The sequence below is a fragment of the Rhodamnia argentea genome, chromosome 9, assembly GCF_020921035.1.
Source record: "Rhodamnia argentea isolate NSW1041297 chromosome 9, ASM2092103v1, whole genome shotgun sequence".
Classification (NCBI taxonomy): domain Eukaryota; kingdom Viridiplantae; phylum Streptophyta; class Magnoliopsida; order Myrtales; family Myrtaceae; genus Rhodamnia; species Rhodamnia argentea.
In genome coordinates this window covers 17,526,067-17,547,041 of record NC_063158.1, presented here as the reverse complement: position 1 = coordinate 17,547,041, position 20,975 = coordinate 17,526,067, and the positions used below count along the sequence as shown (strand labels likewise).

Genomic DNA, 20,975 nt, shown 5'->3' with positions numbered 1-20,975 from the left:
AGCTGTGCCACGTTTATCCCGAACCAATTTTCATGTCACAAAGAATAGGGACTTTGACATATTTTCGAAACTCGAGGAAGCTCTTTGTCAAAATTAAGATATTTTAGCAGATTTTCCAATTTAATATTTTGGTAATTTACAATTTCTTGTGATATAAAAATTAATTTGGAGTAAATGTGGTAGGTAATGAATCAATTTGAGATTTTTATGACCAAAAGAAAACAAATTACGAAGATCAATTTCGGATAAACGTGGCACGGGCATCTTGTTTTGCAGCTTTTAATGGTATTAACCCTAAAAAAATATACATACAACCAGATTAACTAACTAACTAACTGCCTAACCCCAAGATGGACAAAATGACCCTTCAGATTTTCATATTTGCAAAGTTGCCTGCAATCTAGATATTGCCCTACGATGGGTTTTCTTCAAATTTTAATTCATTACTATCTTTTTTTCACAAAAGTATCATTGCTCCTATGGGGACTTATTCGTTCTGCTTCACCGTGACTTCATTTATTTACAATTTGATCAGTCTCAGAGAAAATATGTCATGTACTTTTTGTTTTTAGTATAAAAAATTAATGATTTTCTTTGATAATAAATGACACATATTTTCTAATAGTTTACCCCCAAGCTATTTTTTTAACCACCAAAAAAATCCTAAACTAGGTACACCTATAATAAATTTACCCCAAATTGGTATAACTTAGAAGCTAAAAAGGCCGTCCCTTGAATGTTAGCCATGAGAGCCTAGTATTGGGGATAGCATACATGCTTCAGGTTCAAGCTTGTCTCCGCTTCCTTCTTGGTATCGGAGCCATTCATCGTCGAAACCAAGTTAAGATTAGAGTTCGAAGTCGGGACCTGCAAAGTGAGAAGAACTTCACAATAATGGAATCTCTCTCAGAAACTTCACTAGTTCTTCATGAATCTCCGGTTTCTCTAGCCCCTCCACCTCGCCTTCGGAAATGTATCGCCTCCAAGATGGACTACCTTTAGGAGGTAGCCTATCTTGTTGAAGAAAGCAAGATCTCCGAAACCCAACTTCCTCTCATGAATTCTTACTCTACTTTTTTCAAACCCTCCTGCTTTTCCCCCATTAGATCCATTAAGCCTTTTCCCCCATCGGATCCATTAAGCATCTTATAAGGCATACTCCTCGCATAGTCAAGAAATATGTCCATTCCTCCAAATTCGATCAACATCCTATCATGTCCACTCAACAAGAGCGGTTTGTTACTCTTCAGATCCCTCAAGAGTTCCTCCTTCAATGGGCTCAATAGGGTCACACTCTTCCACTTTGGAACCATCCATCTTGCTCTTTTGCTTCATGGATGCAAAGGCTTGCTTGTTGTGGCAAGAGTTGCTTTGTCTGATACCCATTTTCTCGATTACCAGCATGCTTGTATTGACACCATCCATACCATCCTGAATGCTGGAATAGTCTTTGTGACCTTTTTCCCAAACTTCAATATTGCCCTTGTTGATCCTAACCTTCTTTTAGCACTTAAAGTACAATTATAGATCACCGAAGCATCTCAAACTCCAAGAACTACGAATGTTACTCTTCACTACCAAATGATTTATAGGGTTCAAAACCATGCCTTAGATCTTCATCTTCCCGACTTCGAAGATGCCCTATTTATCTCTATTGATCATGACCCGACCTTGTGTGTTCATGTGCCCAAGCAAATTCCCAAGGATCAACTTGTTAAACTTTTTCCCGATAGTTAGGTAACTAACTATGAAAAGTTTCACCAAAATACTAGACCAATTCAATCCTCTGTGCCCCGGTTTACTAAGAAGAAAGATAGTATTGTTACCATCAAATTCACCAAGAAAAAAGAAGACTCTTCTTCCACCTTTCCCTCTTTTCCTACTATCTTATGTTTCACCCCTTATCCAATGCCACCGGTCGGTATGGAGTGCCCCGATCCTAAGGAGTTTGTCCAGTCTTTTGATGCCAATGGACAACCTCACCATTATTTCAAGGATCCTATAGGACATTACTTTTGGGATATTGATTGTACTTGCTCTTCATGCTCTCGAAGAGAAGAAGAATATGATAGACCTTCTTCCAAAAGGAAGAAGGACTCTCTCAACCAGAGATACCTTGATGGTGACCTTACGGTGGGATCACTTGGCGAAGATGGTGAAAGATGGCAATACATGGTTGAGTACGGCTCACGTAAGCCTCCTCAAATTACACCACCACCACCACCCTCTTGTCCGGATGAACCTAAGCTAGCACCCCCTCCTCCACCGTCACTAAAGAAGTCGGTTACTTCTCCCTTCTATAAGCCCATTCAGAAATGGGTCAAAAAAAACTCCTATCCCATTGAGCTTCCTCGGCCTTATACATGTGCCCCAAAATCAGAACCACCCCCGATGCTACCCAGCATCTGCATGTTCCAACCTGAAAACTTCCCGCCATTACGATCTTTAAGTTCGAAATCCAGTTTTACTACCGTCCAATTTCCTCCACTAGAAAAGTTCTCTAATCCATAGCAGAGATATTACCATGCGCATAAGATAGCTGCATCCAATGATGTTGATGTGTAGGGAAGATGCAAGGATCTTACTCCTATTGAGACTATTTTAAACTAGAAAACAGAAAATGCACTTGCTCAGAATGTGGCATTGAGTAAAGTTGCTACCCGCCTAGAATGAGTGGATTAGACAACTGCTATGTCCAAGAAGATGTTAGAAGATTTTCAGAAGAGATTTTATTTGCTTGAAACAAAGCAAATTCCTCCCAACCATTATCCGGAAAATCAAATTCTTGAAGATTGAAAAGCTCGAATGCTAGATTCAGATCCTCTAGAATCAAAAGCCTCTCTTTCCTACCGAATCTCTTCTATTTCCTTCTCCAGACCTAAAAATAGAACCTTCCTCAGAAACCTCCTCATTTGCGGTTGTTCTTAGTTACGTAGCACCACCTCCCAAGACTAATATTCTAGACCTTTGAGAACATTTGAAAAAATGGAAAAAAGATAAAGAATCTTAGGGCAAGATAAAGGTATCGCCTCCACCTCCTCCACCTCCAGCATCTTCAACTCCTCCTGCACTCTCTCTACCTCTTTAGTCATTTATAGTGTCCAATCCTTTCGAAAGTTTCCTTAGACACCATATCCCTTTAATTTCTGCCGTAAATCTTACGGAGCCCACACAAGATGAATCTTCTAATTCTGATTCATCTGAGTCTAATTCATCCGATAACTCTTCTCATTCTGCCATTGTTGATATTATGATGGAAGACCGAGATCCCATTATAAAAGATGAAGAAATGACCTCAGAACTAGGAGTACTCCACATGCTAAACACTCATCCTATCGGATCATCTACCTCCTCATTATCTTAGGCATATTTCACTTTTGATGATCTTCCATATCATAAGTGGCCCGAACGATTCCAAGAATTCCATGCCTTGTTAATTACTAGGCACCTCATAGAACAAAGTACTTATGAAGTACTTCTTGAGTTCGCTAGTAGATTGATTGGAACTTTGAAAGATTGGTAGAAGGCAACACTTGAAAAAGATCGGATAATGTTCCTCATGGTGACTCTAGATGAAGCTATCCCGCTTATCCATCTATTCTTTGTTGGCCAACCTAATGATATAAAGGAACTCGGGCAAAAAGAGTTCTTTGAACGAAAATGTTGTTCCATAGCCAAAGAAGATCTTAATCGACACTTTAAAGAAATGATCAAACTCTTTTATCTACTTGGTGCGGACCCGAATCTCAAATCTATCTTCCTCTCTTCCATTCCTAAAGAAATTAGCCAAGCGGTTGAGAAGATCCTACAAGAAGGGCAGAGATCTTTAATAGATACCACGATTGAAGAACTTCAACAAGTAATTCATGTTGCTCTTGAAAAAATGTGCTTTAAAAGAGAACTTTTCAAAAGTTATTTTCGTGAGAATCGAGATCTTGATAGAGTATGTGCCAAACCCGATCCGAAAATCAAATGTTCTAAGGATTGCAATGACCCTTCTTGTTCGAGTTATAAGAAGAAGAGATATTTCAAGAAATTCTCTTTTAGCAAAAGAAAGCGTGACAAAGGTAAGTGGAAATTCCTTCAAAAGAGAAAGCATTCTTCTCATTCATCCCGAAGAAAAGCCAAATTTGACAAATGTTATATTTGCAATAAGAAAGGACACTTTGTTAAGGCTTGTCCTCAAGCGAAGCGTCAAGGCGATTACATGATCCAAAAGATAGCACAAAGCACAGGGATCTTCCTTGAAGATGATGATATTGAATAAATATTTTCCATTGATGATGAGCCATCGTCAGAAACCCTTTGTACCATAAAAGTCTATTCTTCTAATTTAGATGATCAATCCCCATGTGACATTTTCGCCTTCTTTTCTAATTCTCCTTTTGACTCCTTCCATATTCGACCTTTAGTCTTCCATTCTCCCTATGTCCCTATCCAAATATTCATTTTCAAGAATGAAAAACCCATTCAAGTGATAGCTCTTATAGACCTTGGAGCAATCGCATCTCTTATGGATGTCTAAGTACTCCCGGAAGAATTCTAGACACATTATACAAGGTATTTTAATTCAGCTTATGGTGATACTTTCACAACCAAATTCCGTAGTAAACCAATCACACTCTAGATCTTCCCCCAATGTTCTATCACTGAGAAGAAAACCTTGGATGCAATTCCCCTAATAAGGATCTCAACATTGGTTGGGATATTCTTGCCCAACTCCCACAACTCACAATTGTACCCACTAGCCTATAATTTAAAAATAATTTTAAGGAGTTTGTGGACATCCATAGACTTTTTATTATCTAACCGAAAATCCTTGATCCCATTACCCAAAGCCTCTTATCATGTTGTTACGAGTCTCACTCACAATTCTCTCAAGTCTATTCTCACCCTCTTTGGAAAAATCTAAACTTTTTCATGAGGCTTCCATTCAGAAAGAACAAAGATATCAATCTTACCAAAGTCGATCATTCTGGCATGAACCTAGAGCATCTTGTCCTTGCTCGGTAAGAATGTGCTGAATTGCTCGCCTAGGGTCTTATAGAATCCTCTAATTTTCAGTGGGCTTGTGAAGCCTTTTATGTTAACAAACAAGCATAGCAAAACTATAGCAAACTCCAGTTGGTAATTAATTATTAGCCTTTGAACCGGTTTCTTCAGGACAATAAATTCCCTTTGCCTCATAAAAATTTCCCTTTCCTCGGCGTTGTTCAGGCTAAGATATATTCCAAGTTTGATTTTAAAGTGGGATTTTGGTAGCTAGGCATCTATCTTGAAAACCGTCCGAAACCTGGGTTTGCATTCCCAATAAGCACTTTCAATGGACAGTTCTCCCTTTTGGACTTAAAAATGCTCCTTCCCTATTCTAAAAGGTGATGTGTTGAATTTTTCAGCCAATATTTGCAAATATCCAGATTTACATTGATGACATCTTTCTCTATAGTGCTGATGAAGAATCTCACTATAAGCTCCTCTCTCAGTGCACTGAGATTATTCAAAAGCATGGCATCATGCTTTCCCGGAAGAAAATGATCATTGCCCAAAAGGAAATAGAGTTCTTTGGAATGCATTTGAAAGAAAGAACTTATTGTCCAGGCCCCCATATTGCAGAAGAATTGCAAAATTTTCCTTTAAAAAACCTGACGGTCAACCATGTGCAAACATTTCTTGGGATAGTCAATTATCTTTGAGACTTTGTCCCAAAGATCTCCAAAGCTCTCCATCATCTTCAAAGGATGTTGAAGAAAAATGCACCTGTATAGGGACCAAAGCAGATTGAAGTAGTTTCCTATCTAAAAGAAATGTTGCAATACCTTCCCCCATTGCAAATTCCATCCACTGGCAAAAGGATCTTGCTGTAGATAGATGCAAGTGACAAGTATTGGACAACCATTCTCCTTGAGTAAATTAATGGTGAGCGTCACATTTGTGCTTAAAAAGTGGATGGTTTACTCCTGTACAAATCCATTACCATTCGACTTTCAAGGAGATTCTTGTAGTCAAGTATGGAATCAAGAAGTTTGAGTTTCATCTCATAGGACATCATTTTTTGATAGAAATGGATATGTCCCTCTTTTCCCCGGATGTTGAAATTCAAGCAGAAATAAATTTCTCATCCACAGTTGCTAAGGTGGGCAGAATGGTTCTAAAAATATTCTTTTGACACTAAACATTTTGTAGGAATTAAGAATGTTCTTGTAGATTTCCTGTCTAGACCTAAGCAGCCGATTTCCTCTATCAACATGTATGTGTGAAAATAGCCAATGCTTGACACATTCCATGTTGTTGATATGAGAGAAAACCAATGGAATAGTCACAAATACTCTCCAGATGTTCCAAATATGATTTGAGTCAATTAACTCACCCCTAACCTAAAGTTCCATCTCTAGCACTACCATTACCATATCTTTAAAGATTATGGTGGTTTGATATTAAAACCAAATGGTCTTCATTTCTAATACCCATTCATTCATCCCTTATAGTGGTATCCAGATCTTGAATTCCCTGAAGAGTTAAAATGGATGTTTTGGTATTTGTTCAACCCGTACACTGTATCCATGGAGTTCCCAACCGACAAGATCATTAGAATTTTGTCCAAAGCACTTGCAAGTGACTACTCCAACCAAAGAAACATGATTGATATGTTGCTATGGTTTTAGCCACTAAGTGCTTGAAAAGAATTGTTTAGGATGCAAAGACGTGTATGAAGATCAGAACCAGAAAGATACACAGTCATGATTTTCCACGGACCATGGATCTTCATCATTCCTACTAGAGATGTGAGATCGGATGCAAGTGAGATATGGCCATTAGATGTAACATATGCCTCATGGGACCAGGTTCACATGCATGACTCCACTCGAGAAGCCTTAGAGATCTTTCACCGGAACCAGCCGAGTCAATCTTCAATGGACACAAACTCCCAAGACCCATGGGGATGACCACTTTCTCAAGATCCTTATGCATACAACTCCCAAGATATTCCATCCAGTTCTAAGGATATTCCTTCTAGTTTTAGGGATATTCCTCTAGCTCCAATTATTGGCACCACCAGCCGCACGAGCTAGATTCCCAAGACCCGAAAAATAAGTACGAACAATAACATCTTTTGTATGCTTATAAAAGGTAAAAGGATGGCTCGGACAATCCGACAGGCTCAGAAGACAACACCGAATAAGGGTTCAATTATAAGCTATAAGGACTATCGGCCTTGTTGGCCACATGTGTGTATGTGTGTACCTATAATAATTGGCCTCTTCGTGGTCAAAAGGTTGTCCAATCATGTATCATTTTTGTCTAGTTTGTTTAGTAGTGTTGGTGGATCTGCGTATCCAATGTTTGTGTTTGTCCAGTAGTGTTTCCCTTCGCCTATATAAGGTCCCTTGAGTCATGTAACTAGGCAAATTTAGCCTCCCTCTGAAGATCGGTGTGAAGTTTTTTCTACGGTGAGTTTCTAAATTCTCCTCATCTCTTCTCATCCAAGCATGGTTCCTAGACTTTTAGAATCATTTTGTTAATTTGGTAGTATGATGTGGTTTAGTATGCTCATCACTTGCACCTTGGGTGGAATCTGTAAATTAGAAATTTCTAGCACCTTGATGGTTGAGCTTCAAGATTGAGCCTGGAAGCTAAAAAGGCAATCCCCTAAATGTTGGCTATGAGAGATTGGTATTGGGGATAGCATACCTACTTCGAGTCCAAGCTTGTCTTCGATTTTCATTAAATTGAGTAAATACCACGAAAAACCTCAAATATATATACCTATGACTAACAAAGGGCAAAAATCCCAAATGGGTGTGCCCATCAACCGCCAAGTGTCATCTAATATAGCAATTTAATGGTAAAATTTAACGGAAACTAACGGAGATTAAGTTGTCATAAGTATACCGGTTTAGGATAAATTTGTCATAGGTATATCAATTTAAGGTTTTTGGTGGTTAAAAAATAGTTTGGAGTAAATTTATCAAAGATGTATCCGTTTGAGATTTTTTATGGTCAAAAAAATAGTTTGAGGTAAATTTGTCACAAGTATATCATGTTAAGATTTTTTGTGGGATTAACCTATAAAAACACATAAACATACCTAGAAAAGTTATGCGCATTTAGGCACTTAGATAATATAATCGTAAACCTTTCATGAATGATATGAATTTTTTGTCAATCTAAAATGACTAAAATTTGTCTGTCATTCTATAACATTTTCTTATTTTATGCAAAGTTTTCATTTAATTACAATTCATCTTTTAAATATTCGCCTTGGGGAATATAATCGCGATTTTACATTGAAAAATCTTTAACATGAGCTTCCTTTTTTAAAAAAAAAAAATCCAATCAACCCATTATGTGCATATAAAAGATGACTGCGAAAAAAAAAATGATGGTGAACAAACATAATAGTCTACACATTTATTGTGATAAAATGTTTCTTCTGTTCAAATTTTATAGAACTCTACTTGACAATCAACCCATGAAATTTGTTCGAACACGCGAGAAGAGCTAGATTTCTTGGAAATCTCTCTTCAATAAAGCTCATGGGCATAGAGGGACAAAATAGAAGAGAAAACATGGTGTTAATGTACATGCTATTACCCATTTAAAATTTTAAACAATTCTCATATCCTTTGTCATAGCGACTAGATCATTCATAGAAATTCAAAAAACTAAAAAAGATAAAGCGAATAAGTTTGGGTTCCACAACTTTAAATTCCATTTGGAGGTTAATGGAAATTTTACCTTTCTAAAGAAAATTGTGGCGGTTTTAATTATATGGGGCGAAAATAGCCCTACACACATAAAAAAAAATTTTGTTGTGAAAAACACAATCATGTAGGGGTTCTGCATGATCGTCTCGAGATATTGTTTGGTATAGGGCTTGGGATCCCAAACCATGTGAATATCTAACAATTGCAAGTAACCAAGATCATTTGTTATCTCCGCATGAATCAAAAATAATTACAAGAAGCAAGCCTTTTGGCGTTTAAAATCTTCGCATGCACTCTTAGCATATTTCGAAACTAATATTTTAAGCTCTGTTGTTTCATGAAAAATGAGTGATTTATAAAATATTTTTCTAAGATTGATCGCATGTATCGCTTAAAATAACTAGTCAATGAATTTTTTTTTTGTTTTATGTTACCGATAAAAAATTGTCTCCGAACAATTGCTTAGATGATAAAAGCATTTTTCGTTTGTTCTATTTTTTAAAGAGATACAAGCTATCTATAATGAGAAACAAATGGAGACTTAGGGTGACGTTATTTCCATCTTTTATATGACCAACTCAATTCAATTTTCACTAAAGAGACAAAATTACCCTCAATCATTCAATTGTAATTTAAAATGAGGGTCTCGAATTTATTTACCTTTTTTTTTTTACTTTATCTATATCTAGGCAGGACCTTCTTATCATAATAAAAAAATTTCTCATGTCAAGTTTTTGTTTATGGTAGGTTTTCCCATTAATATTAAAGTCACAATGATTTTTTTATTGTTAGGTATCACTTTTCGAAAAATTAGTCTTTCCCAAAAGAGTTCTTCAGAACTCAGAAGCCTAGTTCTTCTTTCACGTTGTTGAACAAAATGTTGAGTAGAGTCTAGAAAAAAAAAAAATAGCATAGGCAACTTTTTAACACATTGACTTTTTTTTATTGAACAAAAAAAAAAAACATTGAATTTTTTTTTTTTATGTTTTCACTTTTGTGTATATCACCATTAAATCCCTTCTTGTCGATTTTCTTCTTTTATGTACATATACAAATAATGGGATCATCGAATTAAGCAACAGAAAAAAAAATTCCTCTTTAACTATTTTTCCAAATAAAAGCACAGCTACAGTCTCCAACGTGAAATTTTAGAAGATCAAATTTAATTAAGTCAAAACATTGCATAAAATAAGATTAATTTAAAATGTCCATGAAAATATGATTATTTTGGATTGTCGATAATTAATATCATCCATGAAATGTTTACTAAAGAATACCAAGATACCTCTTTGTGCATAATTTTTTTAGTGCATAGATAGATATCCCTCTACGTTTTACGTGATCAGTGGAATATCTTGCCTATATAGTAAAAATAAATAAATTTCTCTAATATAGTAAAAAATTATACATGATATATCCTAATGAAATTAAATAAGTTAAGAAGTTCACCAAGAAAGTGAGCTTTTGAGATAAGAAGAACTCCAAAAAAAAAAAAAAAAAGATAAGAAGAGTGGAAAATAGACAAGCTGTTAGAAGATCAATAATGAAGAACAGACTATTCAATTTTTTACTACATCCAAGAAATTTTTTTTTTTTGCTTATTAGGCGAGATAATTTTACACAGAGTATGTAAAATATTATAAGAATATCTAAGAATAAACTGAATAAACTTTTCTTTAATAATCTAAAAAATAGAATGTGTGAAATGCTTAATTATGTAATTAAATCCCAAATAAAAAAATAATGAATGGTTGAAGGCAAATGAATGATTCAAAGCCCCCACCGCTTTAACTAGCAATTGAATGATTGAAGGTAGTTTTATCTTTTTAGTGTACATGGCCAAATTGATTAGTCTTAGAGTTTGAGGACTAAATTAAACATTGGCTAAGAGTTTACAAACGGATTTTTACATTGCCTAGTTACAGTAGAAATCTCCATTTCCCAAATTGTCAGGCGACGATGTATTACCATGCATCTAGGAGTATTATCACCACAATAAGTTTATTTTAGACCTTACTTTCACTACCCAAAAATCCATTTATTTTTGCAGGTTAAAGAAAACGAGAAAAATTCCAAAAAAAAGCCTCAAATGCCCTTATTATATGCACGTACGTCAATGATAAAAAATAAAATAAAATAAAATCTCATTTAATCTAATTTTAGTCCTACTAATTCGATAGTCGTGATTGCAAACATGTTTGTAATATCGTCTTTCCGTTTAACGTCGTCATGTATTAGTTAAGATGTGTGACATCCCTAGGTTTATCATTGAGTTGGTAGTAAGACATGCACTAACACATTAGTACTTTCAAGAGAATTAATTGTTCCGATTAACCTCTAGGTCCCACAAGCCATGAGTGATATCTAGCAATATGTCATGACTACCTAGACAGTGTGAATTCTTTAAGAACATAATGAACACGTCGGCTTTGGCTACAATGTAATTTAATTCCTCTATCTTACTATATCCCAATCGAACAAAGACCATAGAATATTTGTCAAGTCACTAATTCAATCATATGCACAATTCAATCGATATGCATTTATACGAGACATAAATATTTTATTCTTGGTTACAACCTCGGCTGAGAATTTTAATGCATTATCACAAGTAAATCGCATAAGATATCATACCTTACATGTGACAAAGAGACAGATTCCATTTTGCACACACGTGTGACTTTGTATGTGCATGAGCTGTGACCATCAAGTACATAGACGGATTGACGAACCGCCAATATGCGTCTTTGTGAACTATAGTTATCCAACATATAAGTCAATATTGTGCCTCAAGTTTAAGGATTATTTACACAAGACCAAAGCATGAACGATTAGACATTGACCACGCTAAAAGCTTCCATGTCGCTACTCGTTCAATTTGTATCACGTTCAATAAATTTGTTTGGTACAAGCACCTATGTTCTAACTAGGGCATTGCAATACCCAATGACTTGTGACTCGTCATTCACTTAGGTATCCAATACTTAATAATGAAGTTAAAAACACACCGGTCTCAATATAATCATTGGTATCCATACAATGATCCATCGACTGGGAACAGTTTGAAAATTCAGTCTAATTGTAAATCCCGTCACACATATTCTCAACGTCTCAAAAATAGGTCCAGTCATAATTGATCTTATGTAATTTATTCATGTATTTAAATAACTGGACAAATGAATAAATACGTCTTTGCCATTAATTAAATAAAAAATTGAAAGTACAACTGAAATTCCTAACATGTAACTATTACATAGTTGCTTTAGGGCATATCTCTAACATAAGTTGGATGGTGATCCAGAGTAAAACCTTAAATGTAGCATATTTCAAAATTGATATTTTAGGGTGATGCTATTTCCACCCTTACATTACTAAGTCCAAACAATTTTCACTAAAAGGACAAAATTGACATTTATCATTCGATTGCAAATTAAAGTCATGGTTCCAAATTTTATTTACTTTCCATTTTTTAGTTTATCTATATCTATATGGGATCTACTTACCATAACTAAGAATTTCACATGTTAAGTTTTTGTTAATGATAGGCTTCCCATGTCTATTAATGGCATTATGTTTTTTTTCTTATTGTTGAGTTTTGCCGAAAAGAGAAATTTCCAAGAAATCTAGTTCATTTTTATGTTGTTGAGCAAATTTATGGATTGAAATGCTAGGTAGAGTCTAGAAATTTTTTTAGCATAGACAGTATATCACCATTAAACCACCGATTTTCTTCTTTTATATACATCTACATATAATGGGATGACAAAATTAAGCACAAAAAAAAAAAAAAAAACCCTCCTTAAAGATGTTCTAGAATAAAATCACAGTTTCATTCGCCAAGGTGAAATTTTAGGAGATGAGATTTAATAAAATCAAAACTTTGCATATAATAATTTTTTTTTAAATGTTGATGAAAATATGACTATTTCAGATTGACAATAATTAATATCATCCATGAACTATTTACTGAAAAGTATCAAAACGCCTCTTTGTGCATAATGTTTACCTAGATATTCCTCTAACGTCTTATATGCTCTGTGGAAATGCGTCTCACCAACATAATAAGGAAAAAAATATATTCTATGATCTAGTTAATGAATATCCATGAGTACATATTTTTTTCCTAATGGAATTAACAAAAATAAAATGTTCATTAATAAAGACAGCTTTTGAGATAAGAAGAACAAAGGATAGATAAGTTGTTATAAGACTGATTATAAAGAAGAGACTTTTCTGTTTTTTTACTATATTAAAGAATGTCTTTCTTGCTTACTACTAGCGGGATAATTATAGACAGAGTCTGTAAAATATGTGAAATGCTTAATTATGGTAAGTAGATCCTAAATAAAAAAGAAAAAAAACTGAAAAATAATAAATGGTTGTAGACAATTGAATGATTGAAGGCCCCTAGCACTTTAAATTGCAATTGAATGATTGAAGGCACTTTTCTCTTTGACCAAATTGATCAGAATTAAAGAAAATGGCATGATATATTATAGAGAATAAAATATTGGGCGGGGCTTTCCACCTACTAGACAAAATCCACCTCACTATACACTTTTTTTTTTTAAACCAATCTGTTCCTTCTAACTGATATGACAATTTAACTTAAGCATGAGGCTTACATTTGCTGACATGGCTATGTCCGGCCACGTTAAGGACATTTGACAAAAATAACCCAAAAAAAAAAAAAAAAAAGAGGAGAAAATTTAGAACAGATAGAGAGTGCGTGTGTTTGGAGGAGGGGCGTCGCTTCACCAAGGATTAGTGAGGGCTGCGCGCCCTCAACCCTGAGAAGGCAAGGGCCGCCCTCGCACTCACTGATGGAGCCACCACTCACCACCACGGAGTGACGATCGACGACTGCCACTCAAGAGCTAGCTGAACCCTTGTGCGGAGGTGGTAAGATATGGCGCCACCACCGAGCATGAGGGCTCCAGTAACGAGCCTAAATTTGGAAGACGGCAAGGGTAGCCAGCCAAGTGTTTAGGAGACCTTTGTATACTTTTGAGGTGAAGCGACGCATAATAACTCCCTCGGCCCAATTTTTCTACAAACAAATGGGGCTCACAGGAGAAATTGTCATGGGTTGGCCACAGATTAGGCGTGCTTCCAATCTATGTTCATCCAATTTTATTGCTTCATTTAGATCTTATGAGCCCCACATGATCAATAACCGTAATAATCCCACAAACAATTTCAACTGCGAGCCATTCAGTTTTATTCCGTAATAAATTCATCTCCATTGACAGATCTACTTATCCGCCTTTACAATGATGCTTTCACCGAATCTGCAAACAAATCGGCGAAAAGGTTTACAGATCAAGCACATCAGGAAAAGTGAGGAAGTTCCCATGGCCTTCATCGCCTTTGATACATCTTTAAGAAGTTGTTCCATACGGAAGCAATGCAGCAGCCACTATCCTTCCTTCCTCGTTCAGTATGTTGTAAGTTGATGAGGCGTTTCTCTGCAAATATAAATGACAAGCAATGTAATTTTACGGACTATTGACAAAATATTACAACATTACATCAACATGAGGATAACTATGCACGTTAAATTCAAGCCCCGAAAAACCATCACAAGAAGACACTTATCTTTTTCGCCCATCCATTTTAGCTGTTATCGTGCTGACTGAATATGAAAATACAAAAACTCAGAACCACACCATACTGTTTGGTTTAGCAAGCATCCAAATTAGTAGAATAATACTGTCAGTGATTCAGTAGAATGCAGCTTCATGTGTCTCAAGAACCTCTGATCCACTTGCATCAGGATATCCCGTAATAATGTTCACCTAATGGCTCTAAGCTTAATCTCAGTGCATAAACCAAAAGGCTTGGAATGGGGCAGCAATCATGTTCCAATTATCCAGAAAAAAAGCTGCGTCATCCATAATTAGTGAAGCTCATATAGATGATATTCATCCTTATGTATGGCGGATGTAGTGGAGGAAAATCTTGTGGATAAGTGCATTGGGAAAACTGAAATATTCCTAGAAGAATGAAAGAGACTCAACCGGAGGAACCAAAATGCACCACAACCACAGGTAGACATAACTAAGTTATCTAGTTTTCTGATTTCTACCGATGAAAAGAAATAGAACAATAGAAAAAAGTTTAGCCAATACTACCAAGTATTCAACTGAAACCGCTCAAAAATAGTTGAGATGACCTATTTTACACAACTTTTTTTTTTTTTTTTGTTTCATACAGACAAACCAGAGTCTTCAATGGTCTTTAAACATGTCATGCTAACAAAGCACACTTTCTGATGAAGAACTTCCTATGAATCAGCTTATAAAAAGACTCTTATCCATTTCTTTGGGCCCCACTTAGTAACCGCAGCTGTTGATTGCAACCAGTCATGCCAAAACAAATCAAGTTGCCATTTTTCAAGTGCCCTCTGAGACTCTCTATTTAAAGTAGGTATTATATTGATGGAGTGGATTCCACCACTCTAGAGGTAGACATAGGTAAATGGTAACTCCACTGCAACCCGTTGTTGAGCCAAGTACCTCATTTTTAGGGTCCTCAATAATCGAAGTTGGGAAAAAATTGCACGACAAGTCCTAAACTCCATGCACGGAATGCAATTGAGATTCAATCAAGTTTTAAATTTTCATAAAAGATTGGAATATAATTCTAAACCTTTCAATTAATTCACTTAAGTCAAAAACCTTTATCCCAAAATGCCATTAGGTTCTCAAATTGTGTTGAAAAGTGCAATTTAATGATGCCACATAAGCACTTTTTGAGGGACACGCAGCTGATTGTAGGCATTGTTCATCAGAATTATTGATCGTACATTTTGAAAAAAGTTCTGAGACTTAATTGAATCAATTGAAATGTTTAGGACTTGATTGCATTCTGTTCTCAAGATTTAAGACCCCTGGTGCAGTTTTCTCCCCGAAACTTCTTCGAAGTGGTTTATTTGATTCAGGAAACTAAGTATTAAGTTTGACCAGCCTACCCACTCAACTCTTGTTGGAGCCCTTTCCCCATAACACATGTAAGGGGAACCCACTTCCCTCCCACGCCCATGATGAAGCCAGCATGGTGTTGTCTAACTAACTATGCTCATAAGGCCATGCGCCACTATTAATAGTGGACAGCCTTGCCTTTGAATTAGACATGCTCTATTAATCACTCATCCAGATCAAACTTACAGAGGGAAATTACAAACACAAGCTGTCAAAGGCCTCATCCAACTACAAAATGCTAGTCCTTTTCTTTCCGGTCTACTTGTTGGTCAGCATAGCGAACTACATAATGCAAGACCTTTTCTTTCCGGTTAACTTGAACACTTGCAATAAGAAATTTCTTCATTCCAAAATTTAATTACAGCCCATGCTCCTCTGAGCAATATTTTGAGATATTGACAGATACGCTCTGACCCCTTCATGTCAATGCCACCTAGGTTTTGATAAAGCAGAGGAAACAAAAAGAGTGGTACAATATTCTAGGAAGAGTGAATCGTTTTGGCTTATAACTGTATCAATCCATTTAGCAGCTCGTTGCCGGGGACTGTTTGGTTGGGCTTCAGCTTTCTTGCAAAAATAAATGAATAACTTGTATTTTAACTTTTCTAAAATACAAAAAAGTCCAACTTACTTCAGATATTATGAGTTTCACATTTTTATATAATAAAAGACTTATCTAAATGAGTAAAAGTTCAAGTTAAAAGATAAAGTAAAAATAACTCCAAACACACAGCTCTTGTTGGCACTTCTAGCACTGGTCCAAGAAGCAAAGGTTTTTTCTTAAATTGGCCACAACTCCAAACACACAGCTCTTGTTGGCACTTCTAGCACTTGGCCCAAGAAACAAAGGTTTTTTTCTTAAATTGGCCACAACTCCTAACTTTGGACCAGGGAAGCAAATAGTGGGATGGTCAGTGGGTTGTATTCCTTTATCCAGTGGCAAGGTTTTGACTCCCTTTCCTTTAATTGGGTCAGGCAAGCCTTCACCAAGTGATGTTGAATAAACTAGCACTTGTGACAGGTCCACGTGTGGGAATGATCCTACAATGTTGACCAGGAAGCCACACCAAAAGAAATGCCAGAAGCTGGGTTAACAAGCTTCTGGCTTTCAGTCAAAAAATTATTCTAATACCATGAACTATAAAAGAAAATAAATCACTACGGGTTTGAGAAGTTCACTGCTGAAATTAGTGATTAAGTCATGGCTAATCACAAGTTAAAAATCAGATTACCAAACCCTTAGCCAAAAGCCAAACCCCACATGTAAAGCCTGGCCAAAAGCCTCAGCCATCCCAAATATAGCTCATCGAAAATTGGCTATAGACAGGAAATTATCTCAACATTTGGCAAAACTAGTATATATCACTAGGTTTTCCAAGATAAGATTCGGAAAGAGAATCTAGGGGTGCATTCGTTTTGAGTAAAACCATTCCCAGGAAAATGTTTTGAGACATTTTACCAGTTTTGGACACCGGAAATTGAACCAGTCAACAGAAAAATATTTCCAATTGACCAAAATTGGCAGGCTAGAACTTTGAGAAATGAATTTCCCTCCCGTTAAAAGGGAAATAAATTTCCCCGAAGAGACACCACTATCGTGCTGCCAATGCAGCACCAATAAGCACTAGTTTCTCTCTCTCTCTCTCTCTCTCTCTCTCTCTCTAAACTTGATCTACGTTACTTTTACCATAACTTTTATGAATTTGTTTGCTTCCTATAAAATTCTTCGAACACCGGAAAACTAATTCCCTCTCATTTTCATGCTCATAACCAAATAAGGGAAAATGAATCACTTTCCTTAAAATAAATTTCGTGCAAAACTATTTCCTTCAACGTAAAGTTTTTCATTAAACAGACACACCCTAAAATGAGTTTCTTCTCCAACTTCATTGACCTAGTCATCAATAATAATAAAGAATAAGTAATCCTTTCATAATCCTAATCACAACCACGAGCAACATTAGAGAATTTGGCTGCAGTTTTTAAGTACAGATGAGAAATAAAGGAGAATAAGTTACGGCAATTAGTTACATAGACGTGAGAAGTGATCTAGAAGATGAACACAAATAAAGTTGTGTACCGAGTCAAGAGCTTCCAACTTCATGCCAGTGGATCGAATGAAACGCCGAAGATTGGGATCAACGGGTTGTATGTGCCTCCCACAGCCAAGGATGAGAATCTCTGAAATATATTACGAACAATACTCAGATTCAGTATACAATCTGAAATATATTACGAACAATACTCAGATTCAGTATACAATGCCGATACAGTCATATAATGTGATGACACAAGAAGATGCCCACTAGATAGCTTATTAAAAAGAATTCCCACTATGGAGTGCCAGTTTATATGAAAAGTATTTCTGCCAGCATTCAATTACATACTAAATGCCTAAAAGCATAAATAGTACAACAGGCATTCCCTTCATGAGATGGGTTGCAATGTAGCACCCAGCTAAGAGATGCACAAAAATTTTACTATCCAACAGATTGAGACGGCTAATGAATGAATTATGCTACCAGCATTGCAGTTGAATGTTGGGAAAAAGCAATTTCCACTAAATTAAGTTGATGACCCTTAAACTGTAGGCAGTTCATAGTCCACGTCTACTTGTTGTTGTTAGTTCTTTAGACACTCAGTGTTTTCCGAAATTATTTTTAGATCTTTTTTAACATGTGGAGTGTTTATGAGAGGCACCTCTTGGTGCCCTTCTAAAAACCTAGTTATAGGGGGGAAAAAGAATAGTCCACACATAGTTCTACCAAATAAAGGAGTTACAATTGTAAGGTAAAACATGCACGCAGATTCAACAGGCCGGATCACACATAGTGCACAGATTCTCACCTGGTATGGGTCGAACAGTTTGGAAGATGGACAAGCTGCAGAAGAGAAGAAAAGCACACACCGTCGAATAGAGGTCAAAAGCTGAAAGAAATCTAGCCCTAGCTATGGATAAAACAAAGTTAAAAGAATTTCATATACATCCAACTCTGATGTTCAAGAATATCTAAGATAACATATACTCTAAATAATCAAATGAAATGTTCAAGGACCTCCAATGAGTCAAATCCCAAGAACTACCCCATAAACACTCCTTGCAGTATTCACCATCCTGTCCATTGTCAAGTTAAGGCACTAACAAATTCCATTTATAACTCATTCCAGATATACATGTTAGTCACTAACACACTATTTTTTGGCTTCCATAGCAGAGTGGCTTTAACATAGCAGGGCTTACATTTTGAAGACTTCATTCCAGCCACTTACCATGTCCCCCAACAACACCAACCATCCAAAAAACTCTTCTGAGGGACTGTAACCGCGCTTCTAAAACCAAAATCACTGCTTTGAGCAAGCACATAATTCATCATGCACTCATGGATAATGTTCTTCTGGGCTTGGTAATTAGATACGCTGTTTTCATGCGAACTCATACCATTGGTTAAAGAACGCATCCCCTTCACTGACAGATGTAATTCGTAAGGCAAAAAAAGAACAAAAATAAAAGAAATTCATCAGCGCCTGGTCATGACTCTTCAATTTTCCCGTCAAATTCATGTTCCAACCCAGACTCCCAGTTTTCTTGACCATGTGTGTGGCGTTTGGCATTTCAAAAACAATGATAGAGAGAAGATGAGCAATTGCCTGTCAGGAGTTATGTCAGAGAACTTCTGTGGGCTCCAAGACATTAGCAGATTCCCCACACAAAGCAAACTTCCCTCGTACATCACTCCATTCACCTTGAAACCCGTTTCTGTGTATCTGCGCATCGCAGGAAGAGCGAGCAAAAGACAGCCAGAATATCCCAAATGAGAAGACCTCCACCCCACAAAAAACTTCACCATAAAATAGAAAAAAAACGAATAACAGGTCGGCGGCGGACTCGGAGCGAAGGAAGTCCAAAAAAGTAGGGCAAGAGGAGGATTAGAGGGAGACGCACTGTTGAAACCGGAGTTGGTCCTCGGGGACGTTGTCGATGATGTTGATCTGATCGTAGAGAGAGAAGGCGCGTCGGAGCGAGGGGAGGAGTCGATTCGAGGGCCTTGGATTCAGCTCGCGTTTGAGGCTGCGAATGAGATCGGGAAGCCTCTGCCGCACCGCCATTGTTGCTCTGTGTTGCGAAGCTCTATCACTGCTCCTGCAGTTTTGCCGGAGGAAGAAGACGCCGTCGATTCTGCAAATCTTGTCTTCGGCCTCTCCTGGCAACCTTTGTTCGGGCCGGGCCGGGCCGAGCGGACCATGGCCAGGAAAGCAATTTTGGTATAAAAAAAGACAGAATGTAATCTGATCCGATTGGGACTAAGCTTTGTGAGTCAAATATAATGACTTTTTAGTCTTTTTCTAGTCGATTAGAGTTGATTAAATCTTGCTTTGAAAGTAATGAGATCCTAGCTTGTTGACACCTGATTTTTTAAATTTTTTTAAAAATTAAAAAATTCATAAAATTGCAAAACTCAACTTTGGAGCCTTGGCCAAGCCTTAAGAAACTATTTTTAAACAAAAAATAATTTTTGATATTTTTCGTATTTTTAGTATTTTTATATTACAAAAATACACACAAAATAAAGAAAAATAGCACTCGTGGCCACAAAAATACACAAAAATAGTCAAAATGTATCTTTTTATTTTATTTTCATTTTGTCCCTTTAAAATTTGAAAAATTCAATTTGGGGTTATAAGTCTCTTCATTAGGCATAACCTCAAATTGAGCCAAAAATTACATTTTAAATCATTTTATTTTCTATTGTCACTTTTTCTAAGTCTTGAAACTTGTCTTCAATACCTCACTTTGCATCCCAGTCCAATTGTTTGAAAAATTGCACGATTTTGGCAAAAAGGACCTACTTGAACTTTTTTTTTTTCGGTTTAGTCTCTAGATATCATTTTAAGTGCAATTAACCAAATTTTAGAGATGATCATGCAAAACCAAGACCACTATCCTATACTTTTCATCATTCTAAACCTATTGGTGGGGTTGGATTGGATTGATTCAATCATTAGGGGTTTGGATTTCTCAAAATTCATTTTTGGGTCAAAATAAAAAATCAGGGGTTTATTGCACAAATCAAAACCAATTTTGCCCAATTCTACCTTCTTTAGATGAAAGCCATGTCCCTAAATTCAATTTTGGGGTTTAATTTTACAAATTTTGGGATTTTCTAGATCAATTTGGCAAGTTTTTTGGATAACCGGGTTTGCCCGCGACCTAAATAATCATCTTCCCCAAATTCTTCTTTTCTCACGCAGGTACTCCCATGGTGACCAAGATTCAACACCAAAATTG

The 20,975-nt window shown here is 36.4% G+C and overlaps 1 protein-coding gene across 3 annotated transcripts; it reads right to left on the bottom strand.

The window, feature by feature from the left end:
• Positions 1–13,812: 13,812 nt before the first annotated feature.
• On the bottom strand, positions 13,813–19,945 carry LOC115754403 (NADH dehydrogenase [ubiquinone] 1 alpha subcomplex assembly factor 3-like). Of its 3 annotated transcripts, none has more exons than XM_048285464.1 (5): positions 19,632–19,945; positions 19,337–19,453; positions 18,536–18,570; positions 17,707–17,869; positions 13,813–14,173 (listed from the first exon to the last, which is right to left on the bottom strand). In XM_048285464.1, the coding sequence occupies exons 1-4, from the start codon at positions 19,793–19,795 to the stop codon at positions 17,712–17,714; spliced, it is 474 nt and encodes a 157-aa protein (XP_048141421.1). In that variant the 5' UTR covers positions 19,796–19,945; the 3' UTR covers positions 13,813–14,173; positions 17,707–17,711. The 3 variants fall into 3 exon arrangements, with proteins under 3 accessions (XP_048141421.1, XP_048141422.1, XP_030549267.2); XM_048285465.1 differs by having other exon boundaries at positions 17,720–17,869; XM_030693407.2 differs by having other exon boundaries at positions 17,769–17,869; positions 19,632–19,942.
• Between the last annotated feature and the right edge of the window lie 1,030 nt (positions 19,946–20,975).